The sequence below is a fragment of the Syngnathus scovelli genome, chromosome 9, assembly GCF_024217435.2.
Source record: "Syngnathus scovelli strain Florida chromosome 9, RoL_Ssco_1.2, whole genome shotgun sequence".
Classification (NCBI taxonomy): domain Eukaryota; kingdom Metazoa; phylum Chordata; class Actinopteri; order Syngnathiformes; family Syngnathidae; genus Syngnathus; species Syngnathus scovelli.
In genome coordinates this window covers 3,781,502-3,796,839 of record NC_090855.1, presented here as the reverse complement: position 1 = coordinate 3,796,839, position 15,338 = coordinate 3,781,502, and the positions used below count along the sequence as shown (strand labels likewise).

The following is a 15,338-nucleotide window of genomic DNA, read 5'->3' as shown; positions in this document are numbered from 1 at the left end:
ATGGACTGTGCTGCCTCATAGCAAGGGGCTTAAGTGCATCAGAACATTTCCTATCCAAAGAGAACCCTGAGGGGGGAGAGTGGGTTTTTAATAAAGCTGTACTAAAAAGAGTGGAGAAAAGTTTCACACAGCTACAATCTGTTAGATTTTTTTTCCTTTCGCTTCCAAAAAACGAACCCTTTTTTACTCATATAATTTAGTCTAAGTCAATTAATTTATTCATGAAATAGGTTAATAATTCATAGCATATAATAATTTATAATATATTATAAATCTCAGCAAAAGGTGTACAAAAGAAACTGTTTTATTTTCTTTTAAAATGTTTGTACACTCGGTATGACAATGTGCTTGCACAATACTTACAGTTGAGTAGGGTGAAAATTACTTTGTACAATTAAAAAAAAAAAAGAAAAAAAAAATTGTCGCCCTACGTTGACAAGAGCCAGCAAGGATAAGAAGTCATGATGTAAGTAAGGATCGAGCTGGTCACTTGTGGCTCCTGCATACACATTTGGTAATAATAACATATTTACACTTGAGAACCATGAAATGATAGTCATTTTACAAAGTTTGTTGTTAATTTAAACATTCCCAAAACTACTATTTAATATATCAACAATTAATGCAATAGGCTGCGATGGTTTGAGAGACAATAAAGGGATGGGGGGTGAATAAAAAGGCCGAGTTCCTTCGTTAAAAACTCAAGTGGATCAGTTAAAACTGCAATGCTACACTCTTCTGTGTGAGTCCAGGTAGAAGAGGACGTGGATGAGGGGAGGGGGGGAGGAGGGGGGGGGGGGCGTGGCACATCAAACTTAGCAATCAAACCGTGCTCCCGACGTCGTAACCGACGACTAAAAAGACACAATGAACGAGATATGGATGACCAGCACACATCGTGGAACCCCGGAGTGGACCCAAGCGGCTCTCAAAAGTCCCGCTGGCGTTTTGCCGAGTGGAAGCTTGGACCTCCGCGGATAAAAAGCAGCACCAGAAAATGAAGCAGACTGTTCATTGATCCATTTTCAACAGTGGAAAGTGTCAAAGGAACAAAAACGTTGGCTTGTTCTTGATTCACAGCCGTATAAAAAACCCCACAAAAATGAAATAAAAGGCAAAATCGGTTCTGGGGGATTGTATGGGGAACCCCTGTTTTGTCTTCAATGGAGGATCATAAATAAAGCGTAGGTGGGTGGGTGGGGGGTGGGGGGAAGGCAAACGCGTGCGCTCAGTAGACGTCCGTGTCCTCCTTGGGTTTATAGACGGCACCGAACCTCTGCATGTACTTTTTAATGTACTCCTTGGTCTTGTGCTTGACGTTTTCGTTGCAGTCTAGGTCCTCAGGGTTGGTGCATGCCTTGAGTTCTTTGTTCATGACGCCGTGGGTTAGCTGTCGGGCAAAAGGAGAACGCGGTAGTAGGCGGGAGCGGCTCGGGGTGATAGGGGAAAAAAAAAAAAAAAAGGCCCGCGTGGCCACCATTGCTCAGACTCCAGCTTGTTTTTTTCCTTTGGACTTTGAGATTGAATTGTTTAAGGGCAATTTACGTGCGTTATTGTTTACAACAGTAAAAAAATTTTTTTATGTGCCTGTGTTGTGTGTCCGCCACGAGTGAGATCCTTTTTTTTTTTTTTTTTTTTTTTTATCATTTGCAGGTACTCATGTTTTAACAATTGATTTTTCCCCCCCAAATAATAACCAAACCTGTTCAATCTTACCTTTCTTGCCAGATGTTTGAAGTCTTCCGTGTTGCTGATGCGGCCGTGTTTGCAATCCGGCTTCCGATAAGGATTCAAACATTGCACGATAAACTGGGACATCTGAGTAACATAAACGCACACGTGTTTAAAAAGTGACAACGGCAAAAGCAAGCAAATAGGAGCGGATGCCTACCTCTTTACGGAATGTCTCTTTACTTTTTTTTGCCAATTCGCTGGAAGTGTCTGCTTCAGCTGTTTTGGTTGAGAACTGTTTAAAAAAACAAAAAAACATTTAATACAATTCTTCATTTGTTCAGGTTTATATATTGCTCCATGCGACAGTCTTTAAAGGTGTAATTTGAACTTCCTTCAGGCCTTTTCTCAGCTGCACCGAGTGATGTTACGACCGCAGAAGAGGTTAAAAAGTAGTAGTGCTGTAGTGGCCATCTATAATTAAAATCTCAAATAAACATGGCAGCCGGCATTTCCAAAAGTGGCCATGGAAGTCAGCCAGGAGCATCAAACAGCACCTGACGAAGCATGAGACCCCCCCCCCAGAACTTCGAAATCACCGTGACCACTACTCAGACCATAACGACAGCTGAGGCGCCAAGTGTGATGATTAAAAAAAAAAAGACAGTAGCGAAGTTGTTTATAATAGGACCAACATGTGTCACATCTTCAAATGCTGTGACACGAAATCTATGTGACCTTGCATCTCAGTTTATTTTCACCCCCAAGAGTAACCAGAGACAAAAACATTTATGAGAGCGCCACCAAAAAACAACTTCTGGCTCATCCAGATGCTTCTCATTATCCTCGGCGGTGTTAGAAGTGAAGAAGAGGAAACAAATGAGGCGGTGGAAGACAAGAAAATCAAATCTTCACTTTATGACCCCCGAGCCCCAGGGGACATGCAGCAAAGTGACGGAACAAGGTTTAGCGACCGTCTTTGTCTTCGAGAGACAAATATGCGAAAAGGAGGAGCTCATTAAAGCGGCTGGAGACGATGGCGTGATGACGTTTGTTCCCGTCCATAAAACACAGCTGAAAGTAATCACCAGTGCACCATCGTCAATGGCCCCAAACAACAAACGCTATAATCATGTTTCGCATCCAACCTCGAAACTTTCTGGGAAGCGAATGAAATAGCATCCCCAAAAAGGGAGATGTTTTTTTTTTTTGCACAGACATTCATGGAAAAACTCACCTTGGAAGGATTTTCATCATAAGTGGGTGTGCCCAGATCCATCTCGGAGTCATGGTCCAGATTGGTTTCGCTGCTTCCATCCCAGGTTGGAGGATCCCACTGAGTTTGCCTAAAATAAAAAAAAAATAAAACATGTAAATGAATAATAACACTTTTAAATATGAATACACTGTGAAAAGACATTACAAGTCACCTTGTGGTAATGTGGTAGTAGTAGATTTTTCCTTCGGGGTCCCGTGCCACTTTCCAGTTAGGGGGTAGGATGATGGTTTTGGGTTTCGGGGGAGAGGGAGGAGGCAGATCTATCACATTGTTGGGTACGATCATTTCCTAGAGGAAAGAAACAGCGGTCTAATTTACTTCCTGTAATTACTGCTTAGCCTGCCGTGGAAAAGGAGAGTCATCACAATAATCATCATACAAGAAATATTATACATGAGCATTGTGGTTTGAAGTCTTCCATGACTTCATACTGGTCTTGCTAGGAATTTAGATGTACACTTCCCCCTTGTGACCAAAACAGCTTACTACAAAGCACAGTTTTTTTTTTTTTTTTTTTGCTTGAATTATTTTGGGCAATGTGACCCAGCTGTTCATTTGTTGTGTCGACGCCCTAGGTAGAAAAATATAGAAGAGAACACGAGTTGTGAATTAAGGTGGCCTTATTACCTGCTGGACCGTTTGAGAGGTAACGATGGTGGTGACTGTGCCACCCTGCTGCACCACCACGCCCTGCTGATGGCCAGGATACACAGTCTGGCCATGCAAGTAGCTGGCCGAGGGGTCAGAGTACGCCTGCAAAAGAGCATAAAATCAAAACTGATTTAAAAATAGCCAATTTCTGAGAAGCTTTAAACATAATTTTTCCCAATTGATTTAAATTTGCAATAAATTAATTATTCAAATAAATGATGCTTTTCAATTTAAATAGGCTTTAATGAATAGATTAGATGGATCAGAGACAGGGGAATCACTAATAGGTAATATCTACCACCTAGTGGCGAATAGTGTTATTACAACTCAAAACTGATCATGATCTAATTGTCAAAAATGATTAAGGGCTATTCCAAGAGTGGACACCTGGGGTCTAACCCGGTTGGGAATCTTTGTACTGTGACGACGAGCCCACCTGTATGACTGGTGTGTTGGTCTGAGGGTACGCGGTGGGGATGCTGTAGATGGTCTGGCACGGCTGGCCTTGGTAGTAGATGGCCGTTTGCGTGGCGGCGCCCTGCGCTGGAGCCGAGGCGTACTGCTGCGCCGGCTGCGTCTGCACCGTCACTGCCTGCTGGGTGGCGGGGTCCCACAGAGTGGCGTAGCCCTGCTGGCTCTGGACCTGGGGTGTCGTCTGGGCGGGCACGGAGAGGACAGGCACTCTCGAGTCCTGGGCGGCGTCAGCGGGCTGGGCAAACTGCTGGGTGTCTGCAGGCGTGTGGTTGGCGGTGGTGATGTGCTGAGAGATAGTGGAAACAGGAGTGGCTTGTGAAGTGGATGAAGGTGAGGGAAGCCCAAGCTCTGAGACAAGTCTTTGGGGAGGAGTCTGCTCATAGGTCATGTTGGGGTCAGCTGTAGGGGTGGGTAGTAGTACTTTGCCTGCGTTGGGGTTGGTGGGGTCCACAAATGTATGGAGAGGGTAACCAGGTGGGTAGGTGATGAAGCCAGAAGTGGAGGCATAGGCCAAGGCGGGGTCATAGGTCATAGGTTGGAGCTGCTGCTGTTGTTGCTGCTGCTGAAGTTGCTGTTGCTGCTTCTGGGCTTCCCGCTGAGCGACCTCCTGCTCAAACAGCTTCCTGCGTTCCTCCGTGGACAACTTGTTGCGCTCTTTGCTGGCAACTCCTCTCGGTGTCTTGGACGGGTCAAACCTGAAACGATCCGCACCACAAAACAACACTGCTCGACATCCGAGGAAAGTTGGTCGAACGTTCCCGATGGCGGGAATTCTTACCGGTCCTCGGTGCGCCGGCTGCTCCGCTCATAAGAGGAAGGCGGAGATGTGGACCGTCGCCTCCGTCTCTCAGTGCTGCGCGGTGTTTTGTCTCGATCACGCTCCCTGTCACGATCTCGGTCTCTGTCCCGGTCCCGATCCCTTTCTCTCTCCCAATCCCTGTCTCGCTCCCTGTCCCTTTCCCAATCCCGATCATGGTCTCTGTCCCTGTCGCGATCCTTTTCACGCTCCCTTTCACGCTCTCGACTACCGGAGGTGTTGCGTGGGGTCAAAGTTGTCTCACGGTCTCGACTGCGATCTGTTTCGGGACAACGCGCTTGATATTAATCACACTGCATAAATAATAAGTGATGGAAGAGCTATAAAATTTACTTACCACTGGTTTCCTTTTCTACCTGACTCTTCTTTGGTATTCTGTACACCTCCTGAAAGACAAGAAGATAAGTTGATGTCTGGCCATTTTTGATCTAAGCAAGAAATTCGAACATTGAAATTGAACCTTGGAACTCATTTGTGTGACTCCGAGCTCGCTCACCTTGAGATCCTTCCAGCTTTCCAACAGCCTGGCCGCCATGCTGCTAATGTCCAAAGCACTGACTTGGGGTTCTTGACTCCGCTCGCTCTCCACATCAGAAACACCTTCCTCTTCATCTTGAGAAGGCGTTTCTATGGCTGATGGATCTGTCAGTACTGGTGTGTCTTCAGCGGGCAAACTGACCTCGGGGGTGTCAGAGCTTGGCGGAGCGACAGGTACGGGTTCACCCAGTTGGGCCTCTGGGCCAGGAGGAGGATTTTCAGCCTCTGGTGGTTCCGTCTTGACCACCGTCTCTTCTACGAGCTGCTCAGTTGGAGCCTGAGAAATATCCATTTGAACTGACTCGATCTTTGGGTCTTGAATCTCAACTGTAGGCTGGTCACCTTCCACTTCGGTCATTTGTGTTGGTTCCTGGATGGTGAGATCTTCTCCACTAGGTTGGTCAGAAACCTCAAGTTCCTTCTTGGGTTCATTCACGTCCACTTTGACCTCAGAGGGGTTCTCCTCCAACTCAATTTGGTCTTTGACCTCTTCAACAGGAATTTGGTCCAGACTTTCCGAAGCTATTTCTGTCTCTTCCTGTTCCTGCACTTTGACGTCTTTCACCTCCTCTTCTGGAGTTTCCTTCTCGATGACAGCAGCTTCGATGACCGCGTCTACTTTAAGTTGTTTGTCATCAGCGAGCGCACTTTGAGCAGATTCTTCCTCTTCATCATCATCTTCCTCCTCTTCCTCATCCTTGCCATCAGATGCTTTGCTGGCATCTGAGAGCGCACTGTCCAGACTGTTTTCACTGATGATTTTAAGGCGGCGGTCCACAGCAGGTTTGGAAGGGTCCCGGTCAGATTCTGGTCCCAATTTGGCGGAAGAACCATCAGGGGTGTTGAGGGGGGTCTGAGCACGGGAAGTGTTCTCACTGGAGTAACCGTCGATTTCCGTGGGCTGAGGCAGTGTTTTTGTTTGGGCCCATCGCTGAATGAAGGTGAGAATTTTACTCTCTTCCAGCATGTTCTTAGTGGAGATGGGTAAGACAGCCAAGGTCTTCAGAATCTGGAGACAAATGGATTTTGCATTTGAAAAAAATTTAATTCATGAGAAGACTGCAATGACCTCTCACCTCTGATTGCAGTTTGGTATTATTGGCATTGTTGCCCTTTGCTTCTGAAATCTCCACCATGAAAATCCAAAGCAAAGACAAGCCGTGATGATCCAAGAACTGTTTCAAGCATGACGGATTCTGCGTATCCTGCATGGCACAAATACCCGACGATGTAAAACGATTCGCATTTTGGTTATTCACATTGTTTTAATGTTGATTTACGTATATGAGCTTGAGACAGGTGAGTTTCTGCTCCATGTTTTCCACGCGGACCATAAGCCTGCACAGAGACACCACTTGTTTCCCATCATAGAGCCCTTCGCCGTTCTCTAGCAACGCCTCCAGCTCCTCATCAACCTAAACAACAACAGGGATGATTAATTTTCCATTTGTCCAAATGATATCAAAAACAACGACCACAACATCTGAACTGACTGTGGTGAGAGCATTCTTCCGAGGACGGTCTTTCTTCATCTTCCCTCCAGCCGCACGGACGCTGACTCTGTTCTCCCCTCCCAGGAAACCTCTGCAGCTGAGAGCTCCACAAAAGCACTTCTGGGCTTCTTTCCTAAAATAGAAGAAAATGAAAGTTAGACATAGAAATACTTACGAACGCCTACGCTTATGAACTTTTCGAGATACGAACTCTTGATTTTTTTTTTTTTTTGCATAAATAAAAAAAAAAAGCAATACCCATATCGTTGAAACTGGTAGTCAAACGTCAGCTCCGTTCCTGCGCTGACCGCCTTGGTGGTGAAGAACCCGACTCGAAGCTGACCATTGACTGTCCACTGAAATGAGATGAAAATCAATCATTAGCAAATAACCATGTTAACAAAACTGTATTAATAAACTAGTTCCAATGGTGGATGAACCTTTTGGGTCTCACAGTTGGGCTCGCAGCTATGATTCATAAAACGAGAGCAATTGCCTTTCAGTGTTGCGTCGATGATCTGGAAAGACAACAACGGTCAAGAATTCCTAATCAACACGAAAACGTAATAAACTTAATCTTACCTCGTTATTTTTTAGCGCCATAAAATAGTAGTGAATGTTCTTGTTGCGTGCGTATTCTTTGACTCGATTTTTGAACTCTTTATGGTCCAACACTTCCCCGCAGTATTCTAGCACAAAGGTATTCCTGCGAGAGAATCAAAACACACGTCAAGATCGCCCGGGACCAGATGACACCTCGATATGAATTAAATCCTCACGATGGCAGGTCCTTAGCTGCACGAAGACCCCAACCCTTCTCTTCGGTGAGGATGACTTCAAAATCAGCGTGCTGCTTCATTTGAAAGCGTCGATTCGAGCAATAGTGTCCATTCAGGCACCTCGACGAGCTACGGTCAAACAAATTGTCTTAGAATCTTTCGAGTTCTCTGTTGAGCTTTCTCAAACAACGCCAGAGTTGAACTTACCATTCGATCATCAGGAGACGATTTAAACAGTCATCGCCGCACGCCAACATTCCCCTTAAGCGGTCCTGTTTGGGCAGGATGGGGCACTCGCACTGCATCCTCTTGATGTCGCGATGAGATTTGCTCTTCTTTCTACAAACATTCAAAAAAACGTTTGAAACTGAAACCAAAAAAGTCTGAATTTGTGAAATCTTACCGTTCGGTTAGGTACAGGTTCTCTTCAATGAGGTCAAAATAAGGAGGCATCTTCTTTGCCTTGGCAAATTCTTTCCACCGGCCGGTATCTTGAAAGTGCTGCAGAGTGAGTGATGGCCGGACCACCTCATCTTTGACTTGAGTTTCTTTCGACTCTTCAGTATCCCCTTGACGTTCCTTCTTGGCGGTAGGTCCAGCCTCTGCTTCGTTGTCCGAATCGGACTCGATCTCCGGTCGTCGTTTCTTGGGAGGTCCCCTGCTCCTGAGAGTCCTTAAGCTGTCCTCCCTTGGAGGGTCAGGTACGACCGGGCCCTTGCTGTTGCTGCTTATTTCGTGAGCTTGTACAAAACCCAAAGACGCCCCCAGAGGTCCACTCTGGTCAACAGTCGGTTTGATTTGATCGGATGGTTTCGCCCTGCAGTAATCGTCATGGTCACTGGTGAGTGAGTCCGGGTGGATTTCACCTGCGAGATCCTGATAAACATGGAGGTAGGGTGTTTTGCTTATCTGCCTGTCTGAGGTTTGGTGGTTCCAGGAGATATTGTGGTGTCCATGCTGCTGTGGACTAGGAAAGCTTTCTGAAAGTTTAGCTTGCGGTAACAATGGTCCATGACTACTATCTGGTTGTTGATATGTACTACTGGGTTGTTCCGGCTGGGAAAAACTCCAGCTTGGGTTGAATCCACGTCCATCGTTGACACTGGCGGCAGAATGTTGGTAATGCGCGAGCATCAGTTCACCAGTGTTGGTAACGTACTGCTGGCCTCGCAATTGGTCGTAATGTCCGGAAGCGACTAGGTTGAAATTACTCATACCTTGGTGGACATTGGTAGGACAAGTCACGTACTGCTGCGAGACAGCACTCGCGTTGGATCCTTCTAAGTGACTTGTGCTGTCAATCATATTACTTTGGGATTGACAAAGAACACCAGGGTGGTAGGAACTACCCTCGAGTCTTTGTTGAGAGCGGACTTGATATTGGACTCCATGACTATTCACATTCATCGCTTCGTTACTAATATGGGATTCGGAGATGAACAGACTGCAGGAGGACGATCCGGTGTCATGTGATTCGCTCGTTACGGTCGAATTCTTTGGCACGACGACCACAGAATGTATTCGTCTTATTGCCTCGTCGCAATCAGAGTCGTAGTCGGAATTGTCACTATCGCTGGCGTCACTCTGTCCTCCGCCGGATTCGTGAGAGGCGAATGTATTTTTCGATTCATTCTTGGGGGTATTATCTTCCGATTTCTCTTGAACGTTCCCATTCCAGCTGTCCATTTTTGTCACCTGTGTTGCATCATTGTTGCACAGAGAATGTTCGAAGTTTGTTCTCGGAGCACGGTCGGCGACAACAGACTCGCCTCGATCGTAACTATCTGCCTGCTTTGGCTTTTCCGTCTCCTGCCAAGGTATGGAAGATCTTTCAGATTCATGCGGGGCTTGTATCATTTCTATTTGACTTTGGGGGAATCCAAATTTTTTCACACAGACTGTCTGCTGAGACTCTTCACTCCCTGGTCCATTCTGCCCAACGATATCCCACCGGGACTTTTTCGTAGAACTGTTCTGTTTAGCGTTGTTCTCAGTTGCACACAATTGCTCTGATTGCAGTTGTGCGTTCGTTTGAGCTAGCTCAGAGGCGATAGCAACATGACACGGATCTTCCGTCGGTTGACAGGTCTGAGTATCATATGCGGCAGCTATGTCCATTTTATTAGGTAGAGGCGTTGAACCGTGAGTAGAGTCGACATGTTTCACATCTATACTGCACTCGATAACGTCCCAACTATTGAATTTACTTTCAGATGGTGCATTCAAAGCAGAAAGACAATCCTTCACATTGTTTACCGTTTCAAGAGCGACATTGACATGCGCCATTGAGCTTTTAGCTAGCGCAATTTCTTTCTCCACCTCGAGACTTGATTTTGGCCCATCTAATCTGTCACATTGTGTCTCACTCAACTCGCTAATAACCTGTTGGTCGTCTTGAGTTCTCTTTTGAAAACCATTTTTTTCCCTGTCACCTAGCAAACTTGGTTTTGCGGTCGTTTCAAATTTTGATTCGTCATTGGGGCTCTGATATTGGTCTTCCGATTGTCTGTTCTGCACGCTGGTTTCCTCTGACGATCTGGAGCAAGGGTTCGGTTTAGAGTCCAATTGACTAATTTCCTCTTCTTTGCACGAGGTAGCCTGTGATTTTTTCCTTTGATCAGCCTCGTTGTCGCTGACGCCGCCTTTCAGCCGATTTTCACGTTCTTGTTTTTCGCTATCCGCATGTTGAGCGGAAGAATTGGATTTTCTGTTGGTGTCTTGTGTATGATGGGTGTTAGATTTATAATTTCTCGTTTCTACACCTGGGGAGCATTTGCGCTGGGGGTCAGAGTTTGCCTGTCGCTTTGACGTAGTCCTTTCTGACACTGAAGATGTTTGATTTCTTTTGGCTGACTCCGACGAATGCGGCAGATCTGTAGATTTCGCTGCTTTGTCCGATTTAGAGTAGGACGAGGACTTTGAATAGGTAGATGATCGACTGGAGTCACTTGTCCTTGTCCTCGTCTTGCGGTGGTCATCTTCAGAGTCAGAACTGTCCCGGGTTCTGTCGTTGCGAGAACGAGATCGCCGTCGGTCCCTTCGTGGGGAACTTCGGTATGATCTGCGATCGGAGTCGTGGTAATAAGACCTTTCCGAGCGGGAGCCTCTATCAGCCCTCAATCTTTCTGATCTTGGGTGGGATGAACTGGTTCGAGCTCCTCGAGATTTGGATCTTGATCTCGACCTTGATCTGGATCTCCTGCGATCTTTGTTTGATCGCAGCGAACGCGACGATGTGTATCGAGAATCCCGGTCCGATTTTGTATAGCTAGATGATCTTTCGTGATTCTCGGATCGTTTCGATGAACTTTTCTCCTTTTCTGCCCCTCGGGACCGAGACGGAGATCTTTTTGTTACCGTTTTGCTACCGCTTTCTGAATTTGTTTTACTTTTGGCGTCGACTGATTTGCGTCTGGAAGACATCGGGACTGGATCTTCAGGCTCAGTTCGCCTGTCAGTTTGCGACCTGGTTTTCCTTTTGTATACATTTTTATCCTGCTCATTACTGGAATTCTCTTCGTCTTTTCCTGAGGATGCAGCAGGTTTGTCGAGACTTGATACGGTCCGGCTGTCAGAGGAGTGATGGTTGGAATCCTCAGAAGGACAGACACTTACAGGATTCTGATGTTGCAAAGATGGCAAATTGGTTTCGCTGTTATTTGGTTTCTGCAAAACCAGCAAATTAGAAGTGGGCGTCTCCTCCCGAAAAAAAGATGTTAGTTTTTCTCTAGTCACGGACACGCTGAGTATTTGCTTCTTGAAATGCATCTTTGCCAAGTCTATTTTTAGTTTAGCAGCAAAGTTTGGGACTTGGGAAGAAGTCTGCTCCGTTGGAATGGGAACTGCTTGAGCCTGTTTTTGTTCATTTTTACCGTCAAAAGCTCTTCCTTTGTCGACGTTGGGCTGTGATGAGGCAGCGGGAGCTTCAGTGTCAGACTTTTCAGGGCTGGAAGGGATCACGAAAATGCTGTGCAGTGGCTTCTTGGTTTGCGCGAAGCTGAAGGACACTTTCTGACGACTCTGATCCTCGAGGTTGACCTTCATCTTGGTCCCTTTAGGCAAGAGATGGTTGGACAGCATAACTCTAGGAGATAGGCTTTTGATGAGAGCTGCCTTCGAAAGGCCCTCCACCTTTACCTAAAAACCAACAGAGAGACGCAAGCTGTTTGAATCCATTGACCATTTCAGACGATAAAAAGTTGCAGTGATAAGAACTTCATAAAGTGATTCTCAAATTGTGGGTCCCTGACCCATTTTGGGTGGATTGCAGACTTTTATGAAATAGGTTCCAGGGTGAAATTCAAATGTACTTACCGAGGCTCCGCTTCCTTCGTCTCTGAGATACATGGCAAGAGCGTGGAGACATAAAACAGAGAAGAAGATTTCATTAGTACACTGTACACAGGAGAATTATTGTAAAAAGAAAACTATTGAACAGACATTGTTGGCCAATCTACAATGGAGGCCAAATTTCAGCATACGCTAAAAGCCTATTACTAGAAGCGAACCAACCACGAGCGCAGCAATCGATATTATTTTTGCATGTTTTAGAGAAGCATAATCCCGTTAACTCAGCTAAACACAAAAAGTGGCGTAACCCATCTGAGAAACAACAAGACGTATCTGCAACTGTCACCTAGAACAACGACCTCGCTTCAAGAACGCTTTCACTGCCTTCAAAGATATGATATTCTTTTATTTGTACCACACAGGGAAATTCCAGTATGCAAAACACCAACGTCCACCATCAACACGGAGTAAGAATTTGCACATATCTAAGCAACCACAGTTTAGAAGCTTTATGAACCAACACAAGCTCACTTGTTTGGAGAGGCCTACTCAATCCTTAATGTGCATACTATTAGGATAGTGGCAAGCCCATGGGTGCATGGAATGTGTATATTTGTATACAGTTTCTACAAATATGGCTAAGAAATGCCAATGTTTGTATCTGTCGGGATCAGACATTTTTAAAGACCAACCTTGAAGATCACTGCTAACAACTTAACATGAAGATACAACATACAAAAAGGACTCCAATTCATTAGCTTACGTTGCTTTTGTTCTCATTTGGCTGATAATTGTGCTTGAGTGCTTTCCTTGGGCCAAGCTCCAATAAGTGTGCTTGGTATCTGGGTCATTTGATCCTTCAGGATTTTTTTCCCACCAATTGCCAATGCAGCATTCAAGACGATACACTCATTAAAAAAAAATGGGGCTACTGAATGACTACAATTGTGAGACAATTTAAATTGAAATAACCAACAGATCACAACAGAGCTGGACACCTTTAAGACATTGGACTATTCACTAGTCCTCTCCACTATCCAAAAATAAAAAAGAAGTTATCAAATGATGGAAGTCACTCCCCTGGATGAGCTTTATTTAACCACACGAGGTGCTTTGAGATTGCACAATTAACGGCCACCATACAAGATAACACCTTCGGGTGACCTTCAGCTAAATTTGCTCCGATTTGCCTATTTTTTACCTCTTGATGAATCATAATCCAATCAAGTCCCAAACCTAAAGAATCCAAATTGAATCAGGAGGTTCTCAACAATGCCCTGCCCTAGTGACGTCCACATTTTTGTTTTTCAAACTAAACACCTCACTCACAGTGACGTCTGTGTTGTCTGCCATCTAATACCTGATTTCTGACTTGAGCAGAGAGTCCATTGAGAAACTCGTCTAGGATTAGTGGGCCTGCGGACGTTGCTTGGCCAAGAATAATCCAAATCAGAGAAACGAACCCTCCAAAGTGACGCCACACCTGGCAAAAAGAAAGATAAGTTTGCAATCAACTGTGGTGTGTCCAGAAGAGCTAACAATAAGTCCAACAAGCTTTTTGCCTTATCATGTAGGCAGAGCACATGCTGTTGACCGTTGGTTTGTCTGACTTCCACTGAAGCCTTCTCTCGAGATGGTTATCAATTTCTGCAGAGAGCAAAGCAGTTGCAGACTTTCATGCAGACCTTCTTCTCACTCTATTATGCTTGCTTTTATTCAGTGTGGTTGTGGCTTTGCATCACAACAAAAATAAATGAACAAGATTTGTCCATAGACTGAATCAGAAAGATGAAAAATAAGGAGAACGCTGTAGATGGCAAAGCGAAGCAGCTGCCGCTAGAATGTCAAAAATAATGCTACATAACTCATTATCATATGAAAATAATAGATTGTATCACTATAGTGGCTATGAGGAAGCATTTGCAATGAGCAAGGAAGCTCAATGGCCTGGTGCGGGAAGCTTAGGTGCAGCCCAACATGCATGGCCTTTTAAAAGCCAGTTCCTGTTCATTTTCAAAGCTAGTCTGTAATGTACAAGACAATTCATTCATTTCCACTTCATCTTGCTCAGAGTTATTAACTTAACCATACATTAAATGCGATTACTTAACGGACAATCATAACCATATTACCGTAATAGATAACGTTCTCACGATTACTTACACAAAAATGCCCAAACCAATGACGCTAACTTGGGTAAGCTAACACTAGCTGCGATATGATAAATTTGCTTACTTTCGTTCAAATATACCCATTAAATTCGAACATGTTATGTTTGGAAAAGCGATTTGTGTATTTGTGTTTGACATAGCCGAGGAATGGCACAATCGATTGTCTTTCTGTGCCGGAAAGGCTAATCTTGGGCGAGCATTAGCGGCTAACTAGGTTACATGTAACCAGCAGCATGGAAGCTAACATCACCGTTTGTGACCCTTGTTCTTCATATCGTTTGATTTTTAAAGCATTACGTGGCGAATAATTTGCAGAATATGATCAAGATTGTGTTATAAACAGACGTTCACCCTCATTTCATTTAAGCGTCCATCCGGCATCAGGAGCATGCTAGCAGGGGGGAGGGTTTGTCTTAGCTTACTTGCGTGTATGGTTCGCTTAAATCTACACAACGTAAGGAAACTAATGCTATCTTTCGTGTGGTACTCACTTTAAAAAGTGTTTCAAGTCAAGAGACTCTTCCATCTTCAAAATTCCCAAGACGGTGTCCTTCGCCGAACATCAATCCCCAATGCGTGCCCGGCGTCAAATCGGTCCGGGGTTGACGGAGGTGATGGTCGGTTGACGCTCTGCTGCTCAGTGGCTCCGCTGCGCCTCAATGTTGTGCTATCCAACTAGCATTAGCTCACACTTGTGAGTACACTTACTTACCAGTAGTGTCTATCCACAGTAATTGTGTCCACAACGATATCAGGCCCTCACGTTATGCCTCGACCTATCCGACGCTCCGATCCACTTGAAACAGACGAAATAAGACGAGAAACATGCCTGCTATTTACATTTTCCTCTGCGGCATTTGGCGTGTCTTGTTGCGGCGACGTCACATGATGCACGGACACAGCTGGCCTGGTTTGGCCTGGCGTCAACACGGAACAGTAAATCGTGTAACAGTGGCCCCGGTTCAACAATGTGGGTCGGGCATATCAAATACGTGCGTTAAACAGGAGGAAACAAATTTGTGCATTGTGTGTTTTGTCCACTTTTAAACTCACTGTAGAGATAGTTATCAGAGGTTGTAAAAAGGATCAACTAAATTGCAAAATTGCTGTAGGAGTTGCAGATTCTATACAAAATCATTTTGTCTGGGAATTTATATATATACGACAACGACCCAA

At 45.1% G+C, this 15,338-nt stretch overlaps 1 protein-coding gene across 4 annotated transcripts; it reads right to left on the bottom strand.

The window, feature by feature from the left end:
• Window positions 1–288: 288 nt before the first annotated feature.
• On the bottom strand, window positions 289–15,138 carry setd2 (SET domain containing 2, histone lysine methyltransferase). Of its 4 annotated transcripts, XM_049730762.1 has the most exons (23): window positions 14,654–15,138; window positions 13,554–13,638; window positions 13,352–13,474; window positions 12,016–12,037; window positions 8,105–11,838; window positions 7,909–8,040; window positions 7,702–7,830; window positions 7,505–7,628; window positions 7,363–7,440; window positions 7,181–7,278; window positions 6,923–7,055; window positions 6,710–6,844; window positions 6,506–6,634; window positions 5,389–6,438; window positions 5,230–5,278; window positions 4,854–5,151; window positions 4,038–4,770; window positions 3,578–3,703; window positions 3,102–3,238; window positions 2,909–3,017; window positions 1,892–1,966; window positions 1,717–1,818; window positions 289–1,390 (listed from the first exon to the last, which is right to left on the bottom strand). In XM_049730762.1, exons 3-23 carry the CDS (start codon window positions 13,378–13,380, stop codon window positions 1,229–1,231), a joined length of 7,584 nt encoding a protein of 2,527 aa, XP_049586719.1. In that variant the 5' UTR covers window positions 13,381–13,474; window positions 13,554–13,638; window positions 14,654–15,138; the 3' UTR covers window positions 289–1,228. The 4 variants fall into 4 exon arrangements, with proteins under 4 accessions (XP_049586719.1, XP_049586718.1, XP_049586720.1 ...); XM_049730761.1 differs by lacking the exon at window positions 13,554–13,638; XM_049730763.1 differs by lacking the exons at window positions 13,352–13,474; window positions 13,554–13,638 and having other exon boundaries at window positions 4,038–4,361; window positions 4,497–4,770.
• Between the last annotated feature and the right edge of the window lie 200 nt (window positions 15,139–15,338).

Coding starts and splice junctions, on each gene's coding strand:
- setd2 (XM_049730760.1), bottom strand. CDS start 14,688: ATGGAAGAGTCTCTTGACTTGAAACACTTTTTAAA. Junction 7,056..7,180: donor TACCAGTTTCAACGATATGG/GTATTGCTTTTT, acceptor CTTCTATTTTAG/GAAAGAAGCCCAGAAGTGCT. Junction 1,819..1,891: donor AAGAGACATTCCGTAAAGAG/GTAGGCATCCGC, acceptor TATGTTACTCAG/ATGTCCCAGTTTATCGTGCA.